The 11936-nt window shown below is 37.4% G+C and overlaps 1 protein-coding gene and 1 pseudogene across 1 annotated transcript; both read left to right on the top strand.

Moving 5' to 3' along the window:
- Window positions 1-2929: 2929 nt before the first annotated feature.
- LOC130961407 (putative disease resistance protein RGA3) lies at window positions 2930-4550 on the top strand (annotated as a pseudogene).
- LOC130963604 (putative disease resistance protein At3g14460) lies at window positions 3925-6658 on the top strand. Its single transcript, XM_057889705.1, has 4 exons — window positions 3925-4094; window positions 4535-6214; window positions 6383-6484; window positions 6581-6658. Exons 1-2 carry the CDS (start codon window positions 3925-3927, stop codon window positions 6195-6197), a joined length of 1833 nt encoding a protein of 610 aa, XP_057745688.1. The 3' UTR covers window positions 6198-6214; window positions 6383-6484; window positions 6581-6658.
- Window positions 6659-11936: the final 5278 nt, after the last annotated feature.

Below are 11936 nucleotides of genomic sequence, written 5' to 3'. Positions count from 1 at the left end.
ATTTCTCTCTCCTCTCTCTCATCTTGTTTCTTGTTTTCGGTCATTACACAGTAGCTATGGAGAAAACTTTGAGCCACCGAAAAGAAGAAAGTGCAAGCAACAACACCATCACAATGATGGCAAGAAAAATAAAACTTAAAGTATGTAGTGGATGAGATCTTCACCAAGAAAGGTAAGATTTGGTGAGGTAATCTCGAACTCTCCATACCAAAAATGAAAGAGAAGATCTCGGTCAGAGGAAAAAGATTCTTGGAGGGATGGCTTGTCTCTGATTTTGCTCAAACACCACAGGAGGTAGCTACAGTGGCTACGTGATGGAAGAGGCAAAAATTGGAGCAGATGAAGCTGTCATCATTAAGCATGCATCAAGGGTTAGGAGTTCATCTTGGAGTGCAAGGCAAGATGGATAGCTCGGATTGGTGATGATTGATGACCAAGGAAGAACCAGAGGTAATTGCATGTTGGTTATTGAATTCGGTTACTTCTCCTCTCTCTCTCTGTGGCCGAACCAATTTTCTTGAAGAAGAAGAAGTTTATCTTGGTTCTTGGTTTCAACCGTGGAGACTTTCCCTTCTATAAATAAGGGAGAACAGCCAGGGTTTGAAGCAAGGAGTAAGAGTGCAAGGCACAGTGTTCACATAGCTACCTAAGCTAACAGAATTTTCTTCTCCTTTAATGTTCTTCATTTTGTATTTTTCTGTTTAATTTTGTCTGTCTTGAGTCTCATAGAAAAAGGCAAACAGTGAGGTTTGTAAGAAAAAGCCATAGAGCGAAAAAAGGCAGAGAGTACAAAATTAAAAGAAAAAGCCATAGATGTCCTTAGAGTTCTTTTGTACATCTGTGTTGTGTTTCATGATTCTGTGGGAATTTCCTTGCAAGTTGGGTTAGCACTTAGCAATTGAAAGCTTGGCAGTAACCAAGTCAAGTTCAGGATTGGGGTTTAGATTCTGGACTTATCCTGGATAGGAAGGGTAGTTCCTAGGGAGAATTGGTGTTTGTAATCAAGGATGATTATAGTGAAATTCCATCATTGTTGTGATGGAGACTGGATGTAGGCTGCATTGCACTTAGCAGTTGACCCAGGATATATCTTGGTGTAATTCTCTCTCTCTTCTACTCTATTTCTGTTTCTGCTGCACAAGAGATAAAACTGAAAAATATCTCGTGCCGGGTTACGAGATAAAAAGAAAAAGTCTCATGGCTGGTATGAGACAAAAATCAAAAAGTCTCCAGAAGTTGTTTCAAAGATCAGCAAGTATTATTAAGTGAAAAAGGGGCTAAAATTCAACACACATTCTCTTAGCCACTGAAACCATCAGAGTTAATTGTAATTGATTTTTTATTTTTGTTAAGTCATTTATCGTCATTCAATGAAGATACAAAACCTGAAAGCTATGGTTTTATTTCCGTTAATTCAATTATTTTCATTCAAAATTCACAACACTAATACCATTATTGCAAGCACAATTAGAATAGGCCAAAAAATTTTACAAGAAGTCATTTTTATCATTGCAAATAGTATGACATTTGAATTCGACCTTAATACGGTGCCTATGATAGAAGGTGCTGATGAAGAATTTGAACAACAGACTGACTCTCCCGACGAGATTGTTGTCAATCAACCAATTTTCGAGAATATAAAAAACACACTAGCTTTGATGAGGTATGGTAATAAACTGATTTAATTTTTTTTGTGTGTTTTTATGTGCATTTATAATTATATTGTACTAACTAAGTTCATACACATAACATTCATACGTTCATATACATAACATCTATAATTACACACAACTAACATCTAAAAACTAAATTCATGTTTATTAGATATTACATCCATACACATATCATTTTTTAGTTATTGCATAAGTAACTATAAAGTTAACACAAATGTTTTTAAATTTTATCATAATTGAGTTTAAAAAAAATGTCAAATTCTTAAATTAATTTATTCAATTGATAAATTTACTCATAACATCCATAAATTCATACATATAATATCCATAATTTTATATTAATAACATTCATAATTTGTACTCATAATATTCATAATTTCATACATATGATGTCTATAATTAATAATTTTTTATAATTAATATTATCAAATTTTAAACTATATATCTTATTGTATTCTTCAAATTATCTCATGTGTATATTAATAGGTCATGATTTTAATTATTTTAACATTTTTATTTAATAGTCATATGTATGCTTATTTATTGATTTTAATACGTGAGTTAATAATTATTTTTAAAAATTTATTTTTAAATTTTTGTTTATATTTTATTTTTTATTTTTTATTTTTAATAGTCTATATATAAAATATAAGTTATATAGTAGAAGTTGTTAAAAATTTTTAATTTAACTTATATAATTTTTGCAAAAAATTATTGTATTTTAATAGATAATAATATGATTGAGAGATGTTAGAAATTTGTTTTGAAAGAAACTGAAATTAATTTTAAAAAAAATATTAATAACTCTAAATATGCAGCAAAAATAGTAGGTGATAAAGAGAATAAATAATAAAAAGATATATGTCACTTATTTATCAAGAAAATAAAAAATTTTAAGTAATATTTTTATATTATAATTATTTTTTGGCTACCTAACATCACTCTAAATAATAATACAGTCGAATCATTGATATATTCTTCTAAATCTGTAGGAAAAAAAAAAAACAATGAGAGTCCCCACCGTATAGAAATTTCTTTCCAATAACTATAACTATATCATCTGTTGATGACCATTGACTAGCGATAAAGTGGAACTACACCTAATTTTTAGTTTACTAATTGCTAATGCACTACAGCCTCCTCAAAATACTAAATTAATACGACAATAACAACCGAGTATGTCCACTAGTAACAATAAAATAAACAATAAAATCCTTGAGAATCAATAAAATCCCACTCGAAGGGATCCAGGTAACTCTTCTTCCTGCTCTGGTTTTGTTGATTCCTCTATTGAAGATAATGGCGACATGGAAAAAATAGTTGGCAAACTAGAGTCTGTTGTAAAAGGCAAACGTTATCTTGGTCTGGACAAGAGTGCCAAGGTGGACATGTCATGGAGAATTCCATCCACATCTCTCCTTGAACCATCGGAGATATGTGGTAGGAAAAAAGACAAGGAGGCCATACTGAAACTGTTGTTGGACGATGGTGATGCTATTGATGGTGATATTTCTGTCATTCCCATCGTGGGCATGGGTGGAATAAGAAAGACTACTTTGGCCCAAATGGTTTACCACGATGATAAAGTGAAGGAGAATTTTGATTTTCGAGGTTGGGTTTGTGTGTCAGAAGAGTTTGATGTTGTGAAGGTCCAAGACTGTAATCGAGGCAATAACTTCAAGTTCTTATAACTTGACAGCTTTGAATTTACTTCAGCTTGATTTAAAGGAAAAGTTGTCGAGGCAAAAGTTCTTCATTGTCTTGGACGACGTATGGAATGAAAATTATAGAGATTGGGATAAGCTTCTAAAACCTTTTCAAAAAGGGGTTAAGGGAGGTAAAATTCTCATAACTACCAGAAGTAAAAAGGTGGCTTCTGTGGTGCAAACTGTTTTGCCTCATGAACTAACTTCATTGTCTGATGAAGATTGTTAGTTGGTGTTTTCAAAACGTGCACGTCTTTCAACTGTTTCTGTGGAGAATCCAACCCTGGAAGAAATCGGCAAAGATTTGGTAAAGAGGTGTGATGGATTGCCCTTGGAGGCTTATTGTGTGGAAATTCTGATGTCTAAGTATTGGAATCAATTATTGAAGAGTGAGATCTGGAACTCTCTGATGTCGAAAAAATGTTGTTCCAGCATTAAGAATAAGTTATTATTTTCTTCCTTCACATCTGAAGGAGTGTTTTGTTTATTGTTCCTTGTATCCCAAGGACTATGAATTTAGCAAAGATGAATTGATCTTGTTATGGATGGCAGAGAATTTTTTGCAACCAACAGAAGAGAAGACTATGGAAGAAGTTGGTGGTGAATATTTTGATGAATTAATTGCGAGATCATTTTTCCAACCTCATAATACTCGTGGAAACATATTTGTGATGCATGATATCATGCATGATTTAGCAATGTTCATTGCCAGGAGGTTGATAAAACTCGTCGCTTGTCACATAATGCCAAAGGGGATTATCCAATGTCAGAACTTTTGAAAGTTTGTGATAGAATAAAGCATACAAGGACATTTCTTGTTGTCACAGTTGAAGTACATGAGAGCTTTGTCGTTCAAATGCTTTCCTCTTGAATCATTGCCTGATTCAATTGGTGAGCTGATTCATTTGCGTTATTTGAATCTCTCTGAGACCTACATTGTGACGTTGCCTGAATCCTTGGGTAATCTGTACAATTTGCAAATCTTGAAGCTAAATCTATGTTGCAATCTGAAAATGCTTCCGGTTAGCATGCAAGATCTTGTAAATTTGCGCTATCTTGATATTTGGGGGACTATGTTACATGAGATGCCGAAAGGTATGAGCAAATTGGAAAGTTTGCATTTTTTAAGCCACTATGTTGTTGGTAAGGATGAAGAGAACAAGATCAAAGAATTGGGAGCACTGACAAATCTAGAGCAATCAATTTCCATTACCAAATTGGAGATGTGGTGAATAGTAGTGAAGCTTTGGAGGCAAGAATGTTTGATAAGGACGGCATTGATTCTTTGTGGTTGAGTTGGTCTTGGTATGAAGGTGAGAATATAGTTGATTTCGAAATTGAAAGAGATATACTAGACAAGTTACAACCTTCCATTGATTTGAAAGAACTAGAAATCGACGGTTTCAGGGGTACAACATTTCCAGATTGGTTGGGGCATTCTTCTTATTGCAACATCACCAAAGTTACTCTGGATGGTTGCTGGAACTGTTGTTTGCTTCCTTCACTTGGACAATTGCCCTCTTTGAAGCACCTTACAATTTCAAATTTTGTAAATCTGGGGATTGTGGGTGCTGAGTTTTACTTCTGCCAGAACGATGAATCTTGCTTTGAGACACCATTTCAAATGCTTGAAACACTTAAGTTCTCGTCAATGCCTTGGTGGGAGGAGTGGAAGTCATTGGAATTCAATGCATTTCCCCGACTTAGGGTGCTTACCATAAGTTCGCGTCCGATGTTGAGAGGAGATTTGCCTAATCATCTTCCATCTTTGCAATCACTTGAGATCCAGAATTGCGAGCTGTTCAGTTATTGTGTTCCAAGAACTCCTGGGATGACCTCTTTAAGCATAGAAGGCAGCAATGAAGTGAGAATTGGGGAGTTACCTCCTTTACTGGATGACCTATCAATTGAAAGAAGTGATCATCTAGTGCAGTCCGTGGTAGAGACTACTACCCTCACGCAACTGACTTGCTTGACGTCTTTACGCATCTCAGGTTGTTCCTCTCAAATATGGTTTCCAGTGAGTGCTATTCCCCCATCACTACAACAGTTGAATATACGTGAGTGCAGAAAATTAGAATTCCAAATGGATGAGCAACATCACTCCCTGCAAGAACTTGTAATAGAAAAAAGCTGTTCTTCACTTACATCCTTCTCGTTGTTGGATTCTTTTCCAAATCTCGTGCGTGTTCAAATCAGTTACTGTGAAAAGATGGAGTGTGTTGCGGTATCATGCTCTCTTCCATGTCTCCGTTCTGTAGAGATCAACTATTGTTGGAGTTTGAAATCTGTGTCCACGCTATGGATGGCAGCACCTCAGCTAGAACAACTCTCAGTACTGAAATGCCCAGAGATCGATTTGTCTCCCACAGGGGATCCACACCGTAGTCTGAGATCTCTTAGCATCAGCTACTACCAGAAACAGGTCATCTCTGCAGAATTCATGAATTCGCAATTTCATGGGTTAACTGATCTTTACATTGAAGGTGGATACCGGGAGAGTGAAAGTGTGAAGTGTTTCCCAAAGGAAGGTTGGTTGCCTGCCTCACTTGAGTCTCTCGAACTGGTTGGCATGAAAAGTGTGGAGACGTTGGAATGCAAGGGACTTGCCCACCTCACCTCCCTCCAACGATTAAGAATTGATGGATGTGCCAAGTTGGAGAATATCGAGGGAGAAAAGCTGCCCGCCTCTCTAATACGACTCACCATCATTCGAAGCCCTTTGTTGAGTAAACTGTGCGAGATGAAGGACCCACAGATTTGGCCCAAAATTTCCCACATCCCCGGCATTCAAGTTGATGATAGATGGATTTGGTAATCCAACAACTTCAACAGGTAACCCTCTCTCTCTCTCTCTGACACCACATTATTCGTATTCTCTAAATATATTTATGTTTTGCACCATCATTTATACTCCGAATATACTAAAGTGAGTCACGAGTTTTCATTCTTCATTCCCTTCTTTACAATGTTCTTATTCCATACTTATACCTTCTCATGCAGATTACATGGACCCAACAACACACCTTCTCCACCTATGCTTTTGCTTTCGCTGCATCAACAATATTCAATCATTGCAATACATAGGCCTGATTGCTAAGAATAGTAAGATTTTATATACTTTATAAATTTCAATAACGTGGATTACTTAAAATATATGATAACTTATATATGGTGGAAACGACTGAAACTTTCTTGCAGAAACCAATTCAGCAACAATCATGGACACAATCGAGCAAGTCACCATTGCATTGGAAAATTTAATACCTTAGCTTCTTTATGTTTTCTGGAACCTATACCCATACCCTTCTGAAGATTGAGATTTTTGGTTTGCTTCTACTTCCTAGAAACCTCATGGTCATAGTCGTTTTTGGAAGATTCATGTTAGTACATTCTTTTGCAGACATGTATTCTTTTTTTTTTTTTTTTGGTATTTTTGAAATTTGATTTAGATTTGTCATATGCTACTGTATTGGTGAATTACCTTGGCGTTTATTAGTGGAACAGTGTGATTAATTGTTTTGCACCATTAAGCCTTGTGATTTAAGGTTTTTTCTTTTTCTATTTTTTTGTGTATTGCCTCTAATTAAGATCATTACTTTTCTCATATTCTTTAATTAGTTTTTTTTTTTTTTTGAAATAAAGAAGCTCAATACAGTAAAGTGGAGCAAAGGACTCTAACAACAAGTGCTACATAGAGATACGTAACTCTTTGTCAACTACCGAAAGGATCACTATCGGTCCATTCTTTGTAGCTCAGCAATGTCCTATTTATTATAATCTCAACGCCTGCTTCCTTATTATTGAAAATCCTAGCATTACGTTCCACCAAAATATTCCAAATCACTGTGAAAAACCCAATCAGCCACCTTTTCTGCTCTTGTTTTTGCTTATGCCTACCAGTCCAGCTCTCAAACAGTTCCCTCATGGTACCAGGAATAGCCCAAGCCTCACCAAAACTCTTCAACCAACTGCACCACACCTGCCTTGTTAGTTCACATAGAAGAAATAAATGATTGACCTGATTCTATCTCCTTTTTACGAAGAACACAGATATTATCACTGGGTATAATAACACCTAGCCTACTCAATTTCTCTTTAGTGTTCACTCGACCAACAAGCACAAACCATACAAAAAGCTCAATTCTCGAAGGTACCACCCCTCTCCAAACTGCACTTGTAAAGCTATAGCTCGTTATCTCATCTGTCATATTCTTTAATTAGTATTTCATGAAAATAAAAGTCTTTTTTTGACAATGTCAATTTGAAATTATCAAATGATGTCACTTTATCTCAAAACAACTAGCAATTAACAACTTATTATAAACATATCAGCATAAAAAATTAAAGAGCAAAAACATTATCTTAGCTTTTTGTGTAAAAAATATAACATTTTTATGACAAATTTTTCATCCATTCTAATTCTTAGTGTTTCTGTTAATTATGCAAAAGATATGTATGCTGCTATAGTAAGATTAATTAATTAGAAATTTTCATGTGTAATTTTTATTTTTCTTCTCACTCATGATATTTATTTTTATTTAGGTTATTTTATAATGTTCATATTCTCTTACTCTTTACTTTTATATAAGATACTATATATCTTCAATGTTATTATTATTCCTCTTTAATAGGTATAAATATAATTCATCCTTTTCTTTTATACTCACTCCTTCCTATGTTTATTATATAGGATTATAATGTAGGATTCTTTTTCATTTTCTTTCTCACTCCTTATGGCATTTATTTTTTTTAGGTTACTCTATACTTTTCATATTCTCTATACTATATGGCTTCAATGTTAATGTTATTTTTCTTTAATAGGTATAAATTGAGTAATAAAACATAGTTCATCCTCTTCTTTTATACCCGCTCTTTTGTTTACTATATAAATCAACATTCCACATTCAATAAGTTTCAGTCATTTACTGATTTCTACTTACAATGTTGTTACTAATTTTGTGTTAATATTGCCACCTTCCACATTCATAACTATAATTCAAATTCTTTTTTTTTTTTGAAACAAAGGAAGCTCAACACTGTAAAGTGGAGCAAACAAACCAAACAGCAAGTACTACATGGAAATACATAACATCCCTGTTAATTCTGGCATTACCATCAACAACCCAAACGATCACTATCAGTCCATTCATTGTAACTCAGGAATGTCCTCCTTATTACGAAGTCAACACCTGTTTCCTTGTTATTGAAGATCCTAGCAGTACGTTCCACCCAAATGTTCTAAATCACTACAAAGAACCCAGTCAGCCACCGCTTCTGCTCTTGATTTCGCTTATGCCAACCAGTCCAACTCTCAAACAGTTCCCTTATGGTACCAGGAATAGCCCAATCTTCACCAAAGAACCGCAACCAACTGCACCACACCTTCCATGTTAGTTCACAGAGGAGAAATAAATGCTTGACCGATTCTACCTCCTTGTTACAAAATGCGCAGATGTTATCAGTTGGCGTAATAACGCCTATCCTACTCAACCTCTCCTTGGTATTAACTCTACCCACAAGCACAAACCATCCAAAATGCTCAATTCTCGGAGGTACCACTCCTCTCCAGACTGAACTTGTAAAACTATAGCTCGTGATCTCAGCTGACAGAGTCTCCGATTGTAAGACCTGGACCACAGATTTGGTAGAAAATACTCCTTTGCAATCAAACTTCCACACTATATGATCATCTTGACCTTCTGTCAACTTCACCGTCTGTAACCTCTCATGAAGCTGGTTGACAAGCTCCAGCTCCCATTGGAACAACTCTCTTCTCCACTGGAAATTTCATATCCACTCGAGTCCATCCCAAAATCCACAATCCCCTATCATAGATCCTTGTTGGTTTGAAATAGAAAAGAGTCTTGGAAAAGTCAGTTTTAGGGGCTCACCTCGCAGCCAGTTATCTACCCAAAACAGGGTGCTCCTTCCATTCCCTACCTCCCTCGCCAGGCCAATAAGCATTTTGTCCTTTAGCCTCTGCTCTGTTATGTTCAAATGACATATGTCTTTCCATGGCTCTCCTTTACTCGGTAGCTGCTGAGTTACTAGCATTGCATCAGAGTTCAGGTTGTTACACGAGCATACAATCTTTTTCCACAAGGGACAATCCTCCTTTGAAAACCTCCACCACCATTTAAACAAGAGCGCTGTGTTTCGAAGCATTGCATCCCCAATCCCCAAGCCCCCAGCCTTTTTCGGTGCCTGGACCAACTCCCACTTAACTAACGTATACCATCATTACCATCCCCCTTACACCATATAAATCTCCTTTGTAACGCAATCAGCTTATCCGCAACCGCCTTTGGCATCCTGTACAAACTAAGGTAATATATCGCTATACTATTCAGCACTGATTTAATTAGCACCAGCTTGCCCGCTTTGTTAAGGACCTTTGCTTTCCACAGGCTGAGTTTCTCTTCCACCTTATCTATTATCGGTTTCCAAGTCTTCACCAAACGCGGATTCGCACCCAAGGGAATTCCAAGGTACCTAACTGGTAATACCGCTTCGTTGCACTCCAGAAGACCACATGCCTGATCTATCCATTCCTGCTCACAGTTCACCGCTATCATATTTGACTTCTCAAAATTGATACTCAGCCCCGACATCAACTCGAAACACCGCAGCAGTCTCTTGTAATTCACGATTGTATCTGTTACCGGGGGACAAAACAATATCGTATCATCTGCAAACTGTAAGTGCGACAATTTGATATGCTCTCTTCCGACCAGTAGCGGAGCAATGCGCCGGTTCCTGACAGCTTCTCCCAACATCTGATGTAACACATCGACCACGGGCACAAACAAAAATGGAGAAAGGGGATCCCCTTGTCTGAGACCTCTCTCCATGTGGAACGGCTTGGATGGCGACCCATTTATCAGGACAGACATAGTGGCCGTACTGACACACTCTTTCACCCAATTCCTCCAACGCTGTCCAAATCCCATTTTCTGCAACACTAAATCCACAAAACTCCATCGAACTCTATCATAAGCTTTATGAAAATCCAGCTTAATGATTGCCGCTCTCCTTCGCCGTGCCTTCAGCCAATGGATTGTCTCACAGGCGATGAGAGCACCATCATGAATTTTTCTACCTTTGACAAAAGCAGTCTGAGTCTCTCTCACTAAACCCAGCATAACCGATCTCATTCTTCTCACCAGCACCTTCGAAATCACCTTATACACACATCCCACCAAACTTATCGACCAAAGATCCTTGATCTCCTTAGCTCCCACAAATTTTGGGGCCAGCGCCACCCATGTTATATTCGCATCAGAAGGTAACTTTGCACTTTGGAAGAATTCCATCCCCGTCGCAATAAACTCCTGACCAATCTCTTCCCAGCATTTTTTGATGAAATTCATATTGTACCCATCACTTCCTAGGACTTTAGAAGATTCACAATCCCATACTGCCTCCCTGATTTCCTCCGCAGTCGGTAGAACCTCCAATGCTTCTGACTCAACTCTGCCAATTTGCTTCAACAACCCATCCCAAACACCGATCCTTGGAGCATCCTCCTGGCAATACAACTCCTTGTAGAATCCCCTGATTGCATGCTTTATTCTTACCTGATTCCTCACAAGCCGTCCATGAATCATTAGAGCATCAATCCTGTTATTCTGCCGTCTAGTCGAGGCAATGTTATGAAAATACCGGGTATTCCTATCCATGTCCCTAGCATGTTTGGACCGAGACATCTGCTTCCAATGAATTTCCTTCCTTATGTACCATTTTTCACAAAACTTCACCAACGCCTTCCATCTAGCCTCCGATGTACCATCATAGATCCATTACTAACCTGGTCGTCCAGCTTCCTGATCTTATTCTCAAACCTCATCAGTCTGTTTTTCATATCACTAAAGTTTTCCTTGTGCCATTGCCTCAAAGGTATCGTCAATGCCTTCAGCTTACCAAAAAACTGACCACCTCTCAAATTGTGCCATTCATTCTTTACTATCCTTAGAAAACCCTCATGGGTAAACCAGGAATTCAGACTCCTGAACGGTCTAGGGCCCCCTCTTACTCTTGTAACCTCCACAATCAACGGGCAGTGATCTGACAAGTCCCTTGGACCACCTTTAAATCTAATGTCAGGAAACTCCTCCACCCATTCAATAGTAACCAGCACCCTATCAATTCTGCTACAGGATTGACCCCTGAACCATGTGAACTTCCTATCAGTAAGAGGTAGATCCACCAGCTGCATGTCTTGAACCAACTCTTAAACTCCTCCGCTGATATCGGCAACCCCATCGCCCCTATGTGATCCTCAACTTACAAAATTTCATTGAAGTCCCCTAACAAACAGAATGGAACCTGACACAAGCTTGCGATATAACTCAACTCCTCCCACACCACCCGCTTTTCCTCCATCCCATGTGCCCCGTACACCAAACAGAAAGAACACTGAAAATTATTCTTTGTTAACAATTCTTCAATGCACAACCACCTCTCTCCTTTATAACAATTACTTCTCTTAAACATCATGTCATCCCACATCATCAAAATCCCTCTGACTGCCCCAACAGATTCCACAAACTCCCAA

This window comes from Arachis stenosperma, chromosome 2, assembly GCF_014773155.1.
Source record: "Arachis stenosperma cultivar V10309 chromosome 2, arast.V10309.gnm1.PFL2, whole genome shotgun sequence".
In the NCBI taxonomy this organism is placed as follows: Eukaryota; Viridiplantae; Streptophyta; class Magnoliopsida; order Fabales; family Fabaceae; genus Arachis; species Arachis stenosperma.
The sequence above is the reverse complement of the archived record's forward strand: the minus strand, read 5'-3'. Positions and strand labels throughout refer to the sequence as shown.